This window comes from Heptranchias perlo, chromosome 24 (genome assembly GCF_035084215.1).
Source record: "Heptranchias perlo isolate sHepPer1 chromosome 24, sHepPer1.hap1, whole genome shotgun sequence".
Classification (NCBI taxonomy): Eukaryota; Metazoa; Chordata; class Chondrichthyes; order Hexanchiformes; family Hexanchidae; genus Heptranchias; species Heptranchias perlo.
Genome location: NC_090348.1, coordinates 27715613 through 27732614, shown reverse-complemented (window position 1 = coordinate 27732614; position 17002 = coordinate 27715613). Strand labels below are relative to the sequence as shown.

At 38.5% G+C, this 17002-nt stretch overlaps 1 protein-coding gene across 3 annotated transcripts in view; it reads right to left on the bottom strand.

The window, feature by feature from the left end:
* The window catches only part of sema3c (sema domain, immunoglobulin domain (Ig), short basic domain, secreted, (semaphorin) 3C), a 206022-nt gene that overhangs the window by 100876 nt on the left and 88144 nt on the right, over nt 1-17002 (bottom strand). For 2 of the 3 annotated variants that reach the window (XM_068004942.1, XM_068004945.1), the window contains exons 1-2: nt 15288-15589; nt 6494-6633 (exon numbers count right to left, since the gene is read on the bottom strand). In XM_068004942.1, coding sequence (XP_067861043.1) covers nt 6494-6596 — 103 coding nt within the window. In that variant the 5' untranslated portion in view covers nt 6597-6633; nt 15288-15589. Of the gene's footprint in view, nt 1-6493; nt 6634-15287; nt 15590-17002 lie in introns of those variants that run through there. The other variant, XM_068004943.1, reaches the window with a different exon arrangement.

Genomic DNA, 17002 nt, shown 5'->3' with positions numbered 1-17002 from the left:
GGAGGAAACACGCCTGCTCCTCCTGGCCTACAAGGAGTGCAATAAAGGCACTTACCTGATGAACTGGCCCTTCTCGCCTCCTTTTACCTGGCGAGATTCATGAGCCCTGGCAGAGCCGTCCTGGAGGCATTCAATTTAAATCTTAGCTGCATTCAATTAAAAAAATGCTACCTAACATCTCTTAAGGATGTTAAACGCCCTGCTAAATACACGTTCGCCGGCACTAATTGAGGACGCGACCTCTGCGATTTGGCTGGGCGTAAGCTTCCAAAAGCACCCACGTTAAACCCGGAAGTGGGCACGTTGGAGCTGGGTTGCGGTCAAAAACTAATATTTACAACTCCCACCCAACTCCAACCCATCCATTCTAAAATTCCCCCCCAGGAATCCAGGAGCAAAGGCAAGAATTGTGAATGGAAAAGGATTGTAATTTGGTTCAAGCACTGCATCAAATATTACGATTAGGTATGGCTTTTTTAAAAATCCTGGTGTGCTAACTGAGATGTCTGGGGCTGGAGTGCGAGAAGGAGTACAACCTTGGGTCTATTACAATTAATCTCCATGGTAAACTGAATGAACTCTCAGACTGTTTAATGGGTATGTAGGTTCTGGTGAAACTAGTCAATCAGGATTAAAGGATTAGCCATCATTTTGTCTTGGTTATGTATATAAAAGATTTTGTTGATATGTATGGAGCTTTTTAGATTCTCTGCAAATTCTTCAATCTTAAGTGTTTACATCTATCAAATAGCAAAATAATGTTACTCACTCAATGATGAAACTTGTTAAAATATTGAACAAAATTCACTGCTGATAAAATAAGAAGAATGACCTTTAGGTTCCCTTGGCATACACTGATGGGCTAAATATAGTTGACCTTTTTCTTTTTCTTGACATACATGTCAAAACATTAATGCAGTATATCAAAGAATCAGCATTATCCATCTCAAGTCCCAGAATTGTCAAATTGTCATGTTTCTCTGATATACTTTGCCAATAATGCAATATCTAGGAACAAGGTCAATGTTTTGCACCATCATGTAAGTGGCCTAATTGGGCCAAAACATGAGGGTATGCAAAGTTGGCTGCATATAGTGACACCACTATTCCCGGCCAGAATGGAGATGGTTGGTTAATTCCTTCATCCACCACGCCTGGAGGCCGCACTGCTGTAAGTGACTGGGATTGATTTTACGCACATAATTTGTATGTAACTATTCTGCACTTACTACAATTTGCTGGAGAAATCACCCTGCTTTTATCGGGAGAATTTGCTGTAGTTTTGGTCATAAGTTCGGTTTGCTGTAGTTCGTAGAGACTCTTTTTAAATAGACTCTGTAGACTGTTTCCTATAGTGCGCTGTTTAAACAGACTTTGCTGAGTAAATAGACTTTGTTTGCTGTAAAATACATTGTTTGCTATGAGTCCTGCTGTTAGTCCCACCCTGCCTCCAACTCATTGGCTGACACAGTGTAGCTCATTGGCTGACAACGTGGTGTCAATAGACACTGCAAAGTTGAATCCACAAAATGCTTGATTGGGTGAAAATAAACTGTTTAATTCCTAACAGGGATGGTGGATTAGGTCAGTTGGTTGAGTGCGGGGTTTAAGACCAGAACGTCTTGCAGTCAGTCAAGCCTCTGAGTACTAGGGGAGAAGCAGGAAACTACAGCATGGCTTGTTACGCTATCATCTGGTAATGGGGATCAGTGCTGCACTCATTAGGCACTTTCATGTCTGTTAGAGACTGTCATTTGTGGGCAATCGCTCTCCCTCTCCCGACAGGTGCCAGCCCATCTGGAAGTTGACTATTTCAAATAATGTGCCCTGCCAATAAAGACACACCCTTCTTGTTTAACCATACATTCAGATTGCTAATAACTTTGAACTTTTGCCTTCTCTGGGTGTAATGGGTGAATTCATTGATTAATGGAGAAACTGAAAAATTCATGCAGTTTGTGTGACCCTCAATCATTCTCCTAATTTAATGTTTGTATAGGAATCAAACTTCTGTGGCATTCTGAGGAAAGACCTGACATATGACAAGTGGCTTTAGAGAAATAAATAATTACGCAGTAATGTAAAGCAGATCTGTTTAATGTCGGCTTTTCAAGTGCTAATGGCTACATTATTCATCAGGTAACGATGCTCCATCACCGAATTGCAAAGAGCCTGGGAACTGATTGTAGTTTAGAAAATCATGTAATCTGTTGATACAGTACTAACAATCATTACAAATGGTTAAACAGGCTGTTAAAACTGGTTCTACTTTGCAATCCTAGGAAAGCTAATATATTTGCAACATGTGCAATTATCCTCATAGGCACTTTTATAGAATTATCACAAATAAAACCATAGACCGAGGGCCACCTGGAGTTACATCATTGTGAGGAACACCTGGCAGTGCTGGGACTGAAAACTATTTGGGATGTTTGCTGAGTTATGGAGTTTCACATTAACACAAATATGGACATATTTATTGCTGATCTTTTTAATTTACTGTTTGCAAAGCTCTGCTACTAACTGGCACCTGTTTACTCTCACTAATGAATATTCAACTGTACTACAGTACATTTTACTGAATTCTGCTCGCATACAAAATGTGATTTTAATGTAGTAACAATCACGCAATTCCATATACCTCCAGCTTCCACATCACCAACAATACTTATTAACTCTTACAGTGTGCCTGCTGTACTGTACTGAGAACATCAGCTGTATAATACTATAGCTTATAATGGTATAAGTGTAACACATGTTAGTCATTGACTTTAATCTATCTCAGAGATTCTTCTGATATTCACAAACCTCTTAAGGTTTGCTCTCCTGGTTTACTTTACTGAGATTGAATCATTCACTTGCTACTCATTGCCAAATATCTAGAATGCTAGTACTGATGGTGCTGGCAGACCTTTAAAACTTTACAGTAAATTAAAAGTGACAAAAAGGCCCCGGGTGCAAATTAGAGACAGCAAGAAAGTCACTTCACCATCCAGAGGCTGGAATGGCATCTTGCAGTTTGCTATTGGTGTGTTTTAGGTGAGTTTTGTGAGTGATTTCACTGAAAGCTAATGCAATTAACATCAAGGTAATAATGTGTTAATTTCATATTTGTTGTGGCAGTGAATTCACTGATATGAACTTGATTAAAATACTTACATTTATCTCACAATATTCAAAGCTCTTTACTTAATGAATTACTTTTTGAATTGTGGTGACTGCTGTTATATATTGTAAACAATTTTACAACACCAAGTTATAGTCCAGCAATTTTATTTTAAATTCACAAGCTTTCGGAGGCTTCCCCCTTCGTCAGGTGAACGATGTGAAATGAAATCCTCGAAATGAAATCGCATTTATAATTCACAGAACAATGCTTGGTGAGTACAGACAGTTTTTTCAACTGCCCGTTGCCAAGGCAATCAGTGTGCAGACAGACAGGTGTGTGTCTGTACTCACCAAGCATTGTTCTGTGAATTATAAATGCGATTTCATTTCGAGGATTTCATTTCACATCGTTCACCTGACGAAGGGGGAAGCCTCCGAAAGCTTGTGAATTTAAAATAAAATTGCTGGACTATAACTTGGTGTTGTAAAATTGTTTACAATTGTCAACCCCAGTCCATCACCGGCATCTCCACATCATGGCTGTTATATAGGCAAACGTTAGTCGCCCAATCATATACCAGTTGAAATCAAGCTGGATAATGAGCTTACCAGTATCCTTCAAAAGCAAATCTACATTATTTAAATACTTCTCCTCCCAATTTTCTCTAATTTTCTTCAGAAAGTGCTGATTGTTGTTAAGGTACTGCACCATAGATGCCAGTAAACCTCCAGTCCCTCCAGTGGCTATTCTTTATGAGCCTAAACAGTAAGTGGCAAGAAGCTATTCAACTGTGGAGGTCATCATCACCAAGCTGATTACACAACATCTTTACACACAGGCATTTTCCAGCAGGGGTCACTGGGTAATGATAAGGAGTGTGAACCTTGCCTGAGGTTTCCCTTCCCCAGCTCAGGGTTGGCTAGGCTAATAATTTTTTAAATTATTTTTAATTTCAAAATATATTTTATTTCATAAAATGTAAAAATACCACAATTTCAAGGCGATACAATTCAAATCAATACAACACGGATCATACACAATATGATTCCAATATTACAATTTAAAACACAGTACGTATCTTATAATATATGCTGTACAATACAAAGTGGAATGGCCTTACACAGTGGCCTTTCCCCATAGAGCCTTTGCGTAGGTTGCACCTTGCTTCAGTGCATCCCGCAGCACGTACTCCTGGACCTTGGAGTGTGCCAGTCGGCAACGCTCAGTCGGTGGACAGTTCCTTCAGCTGGGAGACCAGCAGGTTTCAGGCAGACCAAAGGGCCTCCTTCACCGAGTTGATGGTCTTCCAGCAGCCGTTGATAACTTTCTCGGTGTGCGTCCCATCTCTCTTACTTTTTTTTGCTTTCCCTTTTTTCCTCTTCTCTGTGGTTACTTATCAGTTTTTAATCCCTTTCCCTCTTATTTTTCTTTACAACTGTGAGTGGAAAGGAGCAGCAACATTGGCTCTCAGGCAGGTGGGTTAGACACAGCAGCAATGATGGCCAGACCACAGTAAGAAGAGGGGTGGCATCTGATAATTTCTTAATTGGTGGAATCCTCAGATTCAATCCAGGTGGGTGGGCCAAGGATTCATGGCTAGCCTCCTTCATGCTTCTAGTCCCAGCACAAAGCTATGGATAAGTGAGATGAGGCAGGCTGTGAGGCAGACTGGAAATGCCAATCTGCAGGTTTTCAATAGAGCCAAGTTTGTTGACAGCCCCATAACATCAGTTGAATGCCTCTGTACTAAATGTGGAGACACAAAATGGCAGGTCTCCACAGGGAGTGGACATGCCAATGAATCATCAAATACCTCCTATATGATATTTTTATAAGTATTTTACATTACTTAGATGAGGAAAGTATTTTACATTCCTTCCATATTTACTTTCTCTACATGAATTTTAGCCACCAAACTCAACTGATTGTAAAAACAAAAGTGTTAGTCTTGCATTAAATCAACCTAGCTTACTTGTTTAGCATAACGGAGTGAGCCTTTGGCTTAGTGTGTCAGAAGGTGCAGGGCTCGAACCCCAAACTACGACAATTCGGGCGAGTGGAGACCGGAGTTCCGGCTCTGACATCTGGGTTGACATCCAGCGGGGATACTCGTGTCCAGTGGGTGTGAGTGTGGATGGCCCCCCTCATCTTGTGGATTATGGGACCCCTCTCGCCGTACAGGACTAACCACCCTATCGGCTGGTATAAAAATGGTTATGGCCACGGAAGGAGCGTTCCCCTTCAACGCGGCCTGTCAGATTGTTAATCGGCGTGTGAATCCTTCCACTACTTCACGCTAGTCTCCAAGGGAAGAGTGTGAAGAAACGCAAACAACAACTTGTTTCGCATGAGTCAGTCTACTGAACCTTTTAATGCATATTGCATGGCAACGTGCTTCATTCTGCTAATTATCCTTTTTTTCCTTATCGTTTTCAGCTTCTTGCATTTATATTATTGTATCTTCCTTCAGCAGAAGATTGGAATGGACCAATCTCACTGATCTCTCCACAGACACTGCCAATGTCATGACACCATGAGTTGTGCAATTAAGAGAAACAACCATCTCCATCCACCTCCCCCTTCCTCCTTCAGATGACCTGGTAATGGCAAAATTGCCTCCAACAAAGCAAAAAAAATCATTGTACAAAAGCCAGTCAAAACCAAGATCTGAACTCTGGTTTCCTGCCTCTCCCCCACTGAGAGGTCAATGTTATATTGCTGCCACTGTCAGGTCACTAAAGTCCAATATGTTTCTTCCATTGTTGTGTGAGACATGTAAAGTTAATCAGACATCGTTTGATGCATAAAAATGTTCCAATAGAAGCAAATAAACCTTATTAGTCTGCGATAATAACAAAATAAATCAATGCAGTTCCTTCATTTCTAAATTACATTCCTGCTGAGATGTTCCATTCTAACTCTTAGTGCAGAGTTTGTTAGCTATACATAATAAAATTCATAAATATACAAGCAGCAACTACTTTTTCTTGTTGAAATTAATGAGACACACTTGAAAATGATTTAAGAAACAAATCATGTAAAATGCTACTACGGTTTAGAAGGTGTCTTCGCTTAACAGATAATCCTTTTACTGCTCAGTTAGCTCCTTATTAACAGACACAGATCTATCTATATGTTGAAGCACTTTCCTTACTCAGCCGTTGTAAGAAGCACTAGACCTCCACGGATAATCTGACCACAGTAACTTCCACAAAAAATGTAATCACACTGCCCCCATCCTACATCACACAAAGAAACCTTTCTTCAATTTCTTCCACAGTATTTCTGGCTTTGCTAATAGAAAGTTCAGCGCAAGAGGAAAAAATGTTTTAAAGACTTTTAACAGCTTCAAATCTAAGATTTAAAAAAAAATATTGCACTTACCTTCGGATGTGAGATGCACTCGTGGCAAAGTCTGCTGATGGCCGAAAGCTTTGCTGGACCCCATAAAGATTCCCAGAACCACAAGAAGAAATAATTTTGCCATTTTTTGAGCTTTAAATATTATGTCCAATCAGAATAAGCTGCAGGAAAATCGAGAGAGAACTGTTACATGGATGTTTTTACAACATATCCATCAGGTGAGAAGACATCTTAAAGACATACTCATTTTGATCCATTAAAACAGTCCAGTTTTCTACAAATCATTGCTCCATATTTGTTTTGGGGCAAGTGTGAGTGAGTTCCCAGTCTGGGATCAGATTGAAACAGTTTAAAATGTACATATGTTCTCCCATCAAAAATCTCTGGGTTTGGCTTTATCTCCTCTGGTGCCTTGACTGTGCCTCTATAGATGAAGGTAGCCAATCTGTAGGAAAATAATTTTGAAGCAATAAACATATTTATTAAGATGAATTCAAATAATAGAAAGATAATATTGCACTTTTATAAATTTGTGTCATTCGGGTTCCTTGGTTGTACATGGAGAGCTAGGTGCCACTCCCAGAGTTGGCATCTATTCCACTACATATTGCACGCAGTTGGAACTTATCCCATTCCACATAGTCTTTGAGGCCAAAGTTAACTTGCTTCAACCAAAGCACTATTGTCACCACCTCAGAAAGGTTAACTTTCTCGCCTATGCTTTTCTGCCAGTCTTGTAATGAAGTGATCTTTGCAGATGTTTGGTATCTTCACTGTATATTGACAGGGCCCACTCCTAGGAAAACTTTTAGAAATGAGCATTGTTTCCATCAACCACACTAGTGGTGGGATACTGTGTGTGAAAAATGTAAACACTTTCTAGTTTTCTGGCTTCGAGGCATAAACATTTGCGCTTTGAAATGATGCTTAGTGCACACAACCACTGCCTTCTTCAGCCATCGCCACACTCATGCTAACACTGATGTAACATTAATTATTGACCTGCATGGAATTTTTTGTATGAGGTAGTTTGTCAGCATGGGCACAAGCTCTTAAAGCAATGCATGGGTCTATCACCGACACACAATATTTGGTATTTTCACAAACAACACTTTACCCCTTGAAAAGTAATTGTATAAATTGTTACTTTTAAAGAAATATTAATGATAAATTGCCCTTTGGATAGATAATTGTAAAAGAAAAGACTTTCAGTGTATTGGAAAGATAAATTTGAAAGAACAATCTAGAGTAATCTACCCTGTTTAGGTAGCAGACTGAATATGAACAGGATCGCAGTCCTGGTTAATCACAATTGTGTGCTTCGATCACAGAGCGCGAAGCTTGTATTGAAAGCAACATATGGTGAGCAGGTTTAAAAGCTGCCATTGTTATTCAAGATCTTGATTTACAACTCCATATCCTATTACATCCATTTGTCTTACATGGAAAATATGTAAGATGAATATTTTACAAACATTCATGCGGGAGTGTAAAAACTTCAATAAACATTAAATGCATCATTCATCATTGAATTTTTATGTGCTGTCCAACAATTACTGCATTCAATTTCTAGCCTTTCATCTCCAAGACATTTTCTTTGCCCGTTGTAAACTGCAGCATCTGTAGTGGGTCTTCAGTCGATTTCTCAGATCCATACTGCTTTTGTGTTTATATCAAAGAGGCAGAGATACATTTGCATTAACCTGTAAAATAGATTTGGGCATCTTAGGGGTAATTCCATGATCCTGAGCTTCCAATGCTCACAGGTGGCACAGGTCACAGAGGGCTACAACATTGTCACCTCGATTCTGTAACTCATATTCCCTGTGAGCACACTCCCCCTGGGAATACAGGATCACGTAATTATCTCTCATATTGTCGTGTTCCTAGCATCATAAAGTACTAATATAACTTTGCAGACGCTATTGAGAAACCTAGGTGAGGACAGAGGCCAAGGTTAAAAGAGTAGGGTACATCAAGAATTGTGATTAGGGGGTAGCAAGCTTGTCATATTAATCTCATGTTAATTTGTGACACTGTTAAAGAATAACAGATGGCTGGGAATGTGTTCCAAGGCTATGCTATTATCTTGCAGCTTGGATCGTGTTACAATATTTATGAAAACTCATCTGATCCCCAATAGTATGTTAAAGCTTGAACATATTTGTAGATTTTGATTTTCACTTCTCTCCCACATACCCAGGCACATTTGTGTGCATGAATCCCCATTAAAGTTTTTCCATTGGTGTTCATGTCTTCTGCTAGCACAAATGAATTTTCCTTATATCTGCCAACTGATACCATAGTGGTTGCTAGATTTTTCCATGCACCTTCCTACTAGGTGACATTTTTTTTAAAATGTAAGAGTACAATATTAGTTTCCCTGCCCTCCCCCCCGAACCATACTGACCGAGATCAATCTCCAGTCTGCTGCATTTGTCAATCTCAGTTGGAACGGCAGTGGGAGTGCTACAATTGACCTCAATCACTCTAGGGTGGGCAGAACAGCCCTAGCTGATTTATGCTCCCAATTGCTCTCCAGTGATAGCACAATAGGATATCAGGTGGTTTTACTGGAAAATGAAATGTGTGATCTTTTCACATGACAGGAAAAGAGTGTCTTACTCAGACATAATACATTCTTTGTGACTCAGTTCAATCATCCTGTATAAAGTCAGCAATGCTGTAGAATGAAAACAGCATTTGTTTCAAAGATGGGGGACTTTTCTTATCCTTTTGAGGAGCTTCTCTTTCCAGCAGATGTCTGTCTTCAGCAGAAAGAGTGGAACAGTCTGAGACCCAGGCTTCTCCGTGATTACTGCAAGTGCACGCTATGATTTGATTTGTTGATGGGTGGCGGGGGGGTGGGCGGAGGTCATTTTATAGGAAGCCAAGATGATCATGCAAGTTTTGAATCCCCCACCCCCTCTCCCAGAGATAGTGCTTCATCTGCCAGCTTGAGAACTGTGAAACCTCACTCTACAGTGGCGGATGAATCCGACTGACAGATCGTTTGGGCCTCAGGCTTATAGCCATCTGTTTTGCTGTTGATGCTCAGTTACCTGTGCTACTGGGTTGCTGTAGACATGTTAACTACTACCTGCAGATCTTCTAGATCTGCCCCAAATACTTTATTATAATGTTAGGAGGTCTCACTGTAAATATTTGTTTTTAAAGACATTATGAAAGTAGATGAAACTTAATTAATCATCAATGTTCTCTAATATTCCATTTAAGCAACTAATACTGGAAGGTTAATTTATTCATATAGGTAACAGACAATAATGAATAAGGCACATGCACAGTAGTAGGGGTTACACTATATCAATGATTGTTTTGCCATGGCATATTCTTTGGGAGAATGCAAGTAATGCAAGTTATACAGGATGGCTGAACCACCTGTAGAGGAAATGCACCCTTAATATCTAGCAGTTGGTGTATATATATCATAATAAATGGTCCCTGAAATAATTTAGTTGCAGCTGACAGCATTTTGTTGAGCAAACTTTGGAGTTTATTTAACCTTTGTCCTCTTCTCCCCTCCCACCACTTAGTACCATGATAGCATTCTTGTACTACTTAAAAATGTGCAAGGTCAAATTAGAGTTTACTCGAAAGATACTATCCATACTGAAAGGTTGCTGTGATGTGCAATCTTACCAACAGATTATTGAAAATAACAGTTCCTTTAAGCTCTGTTACTATAATATACCGAACATATAAGGCTCATATCACCCATGTTAAAATAGACAGAAATACTTTTCTGCACAGTCATAAATTTATCAGTTAAGTTATTTTATATGGGATGGATTCAGAATTGACATTATTTTCACCATTTCTGCATGTGGAATTTAAACTAAATGAAAAATTATTTTAAAACCACACCAACTTGCAGAAAAAGTGGATTTTTTCCCCTCTCAAATATGAAACTTTCAGAATAGAATACGATGCATTCTACAGTGATGTTCTTTCCATTGCAAATCATTGCAGAGCTATTATTGACTCTTAAATATACAATTGGGCACCCATATTTTACAACAGAAACTATCTCAGTACTATACTTACACTGATTAAGCTTCTGGCTAATGTGTATGCATTTTTGAAGTGGCATGATCAACATCACATGCTACATTGATATATAAATGAATGCACAAGCCACAACTATAAGAGGACCATTTTGGAAGCTCTTCAATAAACCCAATCTCAACTTACTCTGCCAAGCTGGGGCTCAAGTGTAACTTGTACTGAAAATGTGACTGGACACCCAACATGACCAAGATCATAAGGTGTAAGACAAAGAAGTTGACAATATTCAAGATATTTAATCTGATTTAACACTTATTAAAAGTCACATTCATCATCATTCTTAACCAAATCTAATATATCAACACAAACAAAAGTCCTTGTATGCAGTGAATGGAGTCAAGTGCTAAAGCAATACAATATACAATAGTGCACAGTCACTTTAAAAATGAACTTCAAGGAGAAAAATAAAACTTTTGAGCTCGATAATCAAAATACACTTCTTTGTTAGTAATACTTTGCATGTGTCATGCATTGTAACAAGAAACAACAGAGACATTCAAGCGATGGAGGCAATGCAGAGGAGAACAATAAAGCTAATCACCAGTGTCAGGGGACAGACTAGATAGACTTGGGCTTTTCAACCTTGAAAGGCAGTGTCTGAAAGATGATCTTATATGGGTATAGAATATTGTTAAGGCCATAGAAAAAGTTAACCCAGCCTTCCTCATTTGTAATTATTTTGTGACCTTGCGAAGTGTTGGAAAATCCTCTTGGCCAGCCTTTTGTATTCAATCTGGATAATTCTCCCTTGACATTCCATTAAATTTGCTCATGAAATAAATCCTGACACAAGCCACAGCAGAATGTCCTTCACCATCTGCCATATTACTTTCACCAGCAAAAAAAAACATGAGAGTGAAAAACAAATATTACTACATTTTCTATGAAATATACAGAATATCACATCTTAGATTGTTTTTATAAAGCCATAACACATTGAGGGGCTGAGAGGACATCAAAAAATTCAAGAGCTTTTCCAAGGCACTAGCACATTGAAGGACTGAGATGACATTATACGGTTATTGTTCAATCTCAGATGATGTGCACTTTATTCTTGTGATTTTTGACATCATCTGAGAATAAATTGCAACCTAAGTGCTCCCTGCTAGCCATTGTGTATCATTCTGCAAGGTGACCATATCTGGGTGACTAAGTACCTTGACAATTATGACAATTCACTGGAGTACGTCTACTGAACTTTTGTGATTGGTTAGAAATGTTTCTCTTCAATCTGAAAATGTAATTTAATTTTGTTACAACTAGGTAGTTCATTGAGAAAAATGTCTTAGTTTACTATTTGATACAAACTAGACATTTTTCTAAGTTTATTGTGAAGTTTTCCAAACTGATTTTGTTATCTTGTGCAGGAACCTTTGAACATAAAACATTGATTTAGATTGAAGAAATGCAAAAATCAGAACTAAACTATTTGAAAAATGTCATGCAGCAAATTTAACCCACAGACTGCTGGCACCTCCAGGGAAAATTGTGTCTTCTTGGACTAACCATCACTCACACATAACACTGAAAATAATATTAATGGCACAATAACAATGTTATTGAGAGATCAGGCATAACTTTGCTTCAGTAGTATTAATCTTAAACTGATTGATCTCCCATGCCATTACTCAGAGACAAATGTTAAAAAATTACTATACTACATGTACTTTACTATATCTTTCTATATTACATAAATTGTATGATATGCATCCATATTGTATGTATCTCCCCTTCCTCTTGCCCACCAAGCCAAATCTTCCCAGGGTCTCCCTGCTCTAGTCCTGAAACCCCATCTCTCTTTCCAATCTCCCTTCATGCCCTTTCCAAACTGAACTTATCTATGAGACCCACCTCTTGCTCCCTTGACCCTATTCCCACTAAACTGCTGATCACCCAACTTCCCTTTCTGGCCCCCATACTGGCTGACATATTAATGGTTCCTTCTCCTCAAGTACTATCTTCTCCCTGTCAAAACATCCATCATCACCTCTCCTCATCAAACTCATCCTTATTCTTGAAAACTACTGCCCCATCTCCAACCATCTCTTTCCCTTCCAAAGTCCTTGAATGTGTTGTCGCCTCCCAAATCCATGCCCATTTTCCCTGTTTGAATCTCTCCAATCAGATTTCTGCCCCTGCCTCAGCACGGAAATGGCTCTAACCAAAGTCACAAATTACGACATCTCTTACAGTTTAATAAATCACTAAACTTCCACCTTACATAAAAATAAAAACATTTAAACACTTTGCGGCCGAAAATCTGGAAGGGCCGCAAATGAGGCTAGGTCCAGGTATGCTGGATCTCGGCCTTACATTGGAATTTTCTGAATGGCCTATTGGGGTGGAGCCTCCATCCACCTCATAGAAGGCCACTAGGACGGGGACTCCCAAAGCTCAGAGTTGCCAAATTCCCAGTTCATGATCTGCAGCAGTCCACCTGGTAGGACCTCCCGAAGGAAGAGCAAAGATGATAAAACAATTATTTAACAGTTGGATTTTACCCTGAGCGGCGAACGAATGGCACCCACCGTTTGTTAGACTTGCACTTTCCCATAGACTTTCTATGAGCTTTTGCATGGCAAGTTCCTGAAAATTAGAAATCCAAACAGCACAGCGCCCTCTACAGGGCATATGGGACCTGTGCGAACAGGGCAAGCAACTTTCTATCCCCTTAACCAATCAGATTGAAGTATGTTAATAATCCACATCACGACTGAACCAGGAATTGTAAATAAGAATAGTGAATTCAATCTCAAATCAGGTACAGAAAGTGAAATAAAGAGAGGGTAAGAAAGATTGGATTAAGAGACAGAGATAAAAGAGACAGAAAGGAAATGCAAAAAAAAGTATTTATTTTTTTTTAAAAATCCAACAACAATTAAAATCTGAAGGAATGAGACGCCATACTTGTTAAATTTAATTTTCAGTGCTAGAGAGGTTGTTTGGCAGTCATTAAGACTTACCACGCCGTTAAAAGAGTATTTACATCAGAATGGACAAGCCCTAACTTTTTCTGGCGAGTTTAGTCCGTAAGTACGGCGTCAGTGCAGGAACTTCACGCTGCTCCATTCATTTGAACGGGGAGCCAGCCGGTGAGATGCTGTTCTCATGAAGCGTATGGAGGAGCAGGAAATCTCAGACAGCAACTTCAGGATTTCCACGTTTAGCTGTGCATGTGCGCTCGCCGGAAGTTGCTGACTGATTTGCACAGAAATAATGGTGAGTGCTGCTTGTCTCGCCATTATTTTCACAGCAAAATCCAGCCCATTATGTTTCCAGTCTTTGTGTTTGGTGCTCAAGGAGTTAATGCAAGGCATTAATACATTGGACAAAAGGTGTTCTTGCATTTTGTTCGGAAATAGACAAGCTTTCATCTAAGAGAGGCAGAATGTTATAACATATGGTCCACAGAATATCTTCCAGCATTCTATCAGAAAATATACCTGTATTACAAAATATACCTGCATTACAATTAGGTCAGTTTTATGATGCCATGTCTGATTAGATCATATGTCACTGCTTTATTGATTCCTCTTTCATTTATACCACTCCCATACTCAATGTGTTTGACGTCTAACAATTTTCTTTATATAAAAAAAAGGAAAAATGAACAGAAGATTGCATACTATACAAAACAGCATCTGGCAATGAGTTAAAGGCAGTAATTAAATCTCCTTGACGTTTAAAAATTACACAAGCTTTGCTTGCACTATTTATGACATCATCATATTGAATTAGAACTGTTGTATCTCACTGCCAGCTATATATATTTATATAAAAACACAAAATTCAATACACATACAGCACACAAACTATTATTTATATGCTATATAAATATGCACAGCATCAGAATTGCAGTGTCAATTAGCTCAATTACATAAAATTAAAATGATGAAAATATATTTATGTATTGTAATAATGTCTTATATCAAAACCATTAATGAATCTCTCCTTATCAGTATTTTTAAAGCATAAAATTATAGAAAAGCTAAAATAGAGATTTTTTTTAAACCTAAATCTTTTGGAAATAGGAGCTATATTTTATGACGTGAAATCAAATCAGAACTGACAGTTTTCCTAATCAGAATGTCCTTCTGACTGTTCCTGTGCAAAGCCAAATGAAGATGATACAATATTTTGAATGATGATATTCTCTGTGATTCAGAAATGCTAACTGCTAGAGATTATGGGGAGACAGAATCACACCGCCACATATAACTAAAATGTACATATAAATTTATGTGCTACACAGAGGCTTGCAATATTTGTGAAATATTACATAGCTTTTGTAACATGTGAATTATAAATCAAATAGATTAATAAGCACACTTGAAAAATATCAATTACATAATTCTAATGAATTTCAACAACCTGTTCTGAACACTATATGTTTCACATTTCAAATTTATTCTATGTTATATCTTGAAGTGTTCCTTGTGGTAGAACTTTGAAACTCATGTATGGTCTATATGGCATAAATACAATCAGAACCACAAAGAGTACTGATTTGTACTATTCTCTAAATAATCTTGAGTTAAAAAGTAAAACTGCTAATGATAGTTAGATATGAACTATTATTACCTTATATATTAACTAAATTCCTCATTTAATATTACTAAATAGTCAAACATGTTTTTCCAAATTTTCTTATCTGGAGTACATCAATGATAGATTCTTTTTTCCACACTCACATTTCTAAATCACAACACAAAATAGAATCAGTACCTACCTACAATCAATCAGAGGAGTATCCTGCAGCAAACTGTTTTGAATGACTGAGGACTAGTTGATCAGATTAACCATGGCCATGACACGATTTGTTTAACACTTCATTGGGAAGCTCACTGTTTTCTTCCTCCCCACCAATATAAAGGGTTTTCCTCAAACTGTTCCTTAAGATCCCTGTGACAGCTGAAACATACGCTCATGTTCCTCACTGTCAGAGCAAATAGCAAGGCTGCAGTCAAGACGCTCTCTGATTGGGGAGGGACCCAAAGCAAACTGTAGGTCTCCAATTACATTAAGCACAGTGAGTTCTGCTCCACTGCCCGTTTCGCAAATCCTGCAGCCAACCCCACACTGGATTGCATGATTAGCAAAACACATGATGTGCTGCTTGTAAATAATGATCAGATGACATCCTCATTGTCAAAATATACTGTTGGAAACTAAAAGGCGTAACAGGATGTACTGTGAAATTAAGCAGTGTGTGTTTTTGAATATATAGCAGGCAGTGACTTAGTTCTTATCTGCTCCCGATCACCCTGTGCTTCAGATACAATCAAATCCTTACACATAAGCAGTAGACAGGGCACTGCCCAGGCTAAAGCACCAGCTCCTTTAAGGCGAGGGCATGATATGTGATTAAAAGGAACAGCAGTTCAATGACTGTACCAATTAGCCTAGAGGTTATGGTACAGGACTCACAACCCAGAGGTTGTGTTCAAATTGCCCCCTTGACCCAAAGGTAAGTTGGGAGATTGAATTGAATCATTCTGTTAATTTACAAGCTGGTACCTGAAAAAAAATGACCATGAAAGCTGTTGGATTGTTGTAAAAACTACTGTCACTACAAGTGACTCTACTCACACAGTATGTTGTTGACTCTTAATAAATATTAAAATAAAAGAAAAATACTTCAGATACTGGAAATTTGAAATAAAATTCAGCATTTATGAAATGCTGAATTCTGATGACAGGTCATTGACCTGAAACGTTAACTCTGTTTCTCTCTCCACAGATGCTGCCTGACCTGCTGAGTGTTTCCAGCATTTTCTCTTTTTATTCTTAATAAATACTGTCTTGCCAGTAATATCCATATCCCAACAGAAATTGAAAAACAAAATCTTAGCGAGATGCGAGATGTTGAAAATCTGTTCGCTACTTTTTTGCTCCAGCAATGAATTCCAGGTAGATTGTTCAATCTTGGTGTTTGGCTTTATAGCGGGGTACATAGAAGACCAACACATTTTCTGCTCTTCATGCATTTTATTCCAATAATGAAACCAGTTTATTAATATGTATTTGGCATATCTTCCTGAGGTAACTGTGGTGAGTTAGCTGGTCTCAGAGGATGCAGCAGGGCTACAATTAGCTAATGTTGCCCTTTCCGTTTGTTATCCAGTGTCAATTGCTAGAAAGTGTGCACGTGTAAACATTGAAGACAAGTTTGTGCACGGCTGTGATGTTCTCTGTGATCAAATAGCCTGTCAGAAATCATTGTTTAGGCTTGTACGTGAAGAATGGCCGCATGAGCCATGTACCAGAAGGCCTCTGGCACTGATGGAAATGTATCCTGGCATAGTGATTGCTTCAGTTTAGAAGGGAGACAACTGGATTAAAAAAGGGCTGTGATCTCATCTTGGATTCAGGTGATATCTTTTGATCTCCATGAGAACATTGCTTCCAACGTTCCATCGTTCTTTACATAATATTGTTAATCTC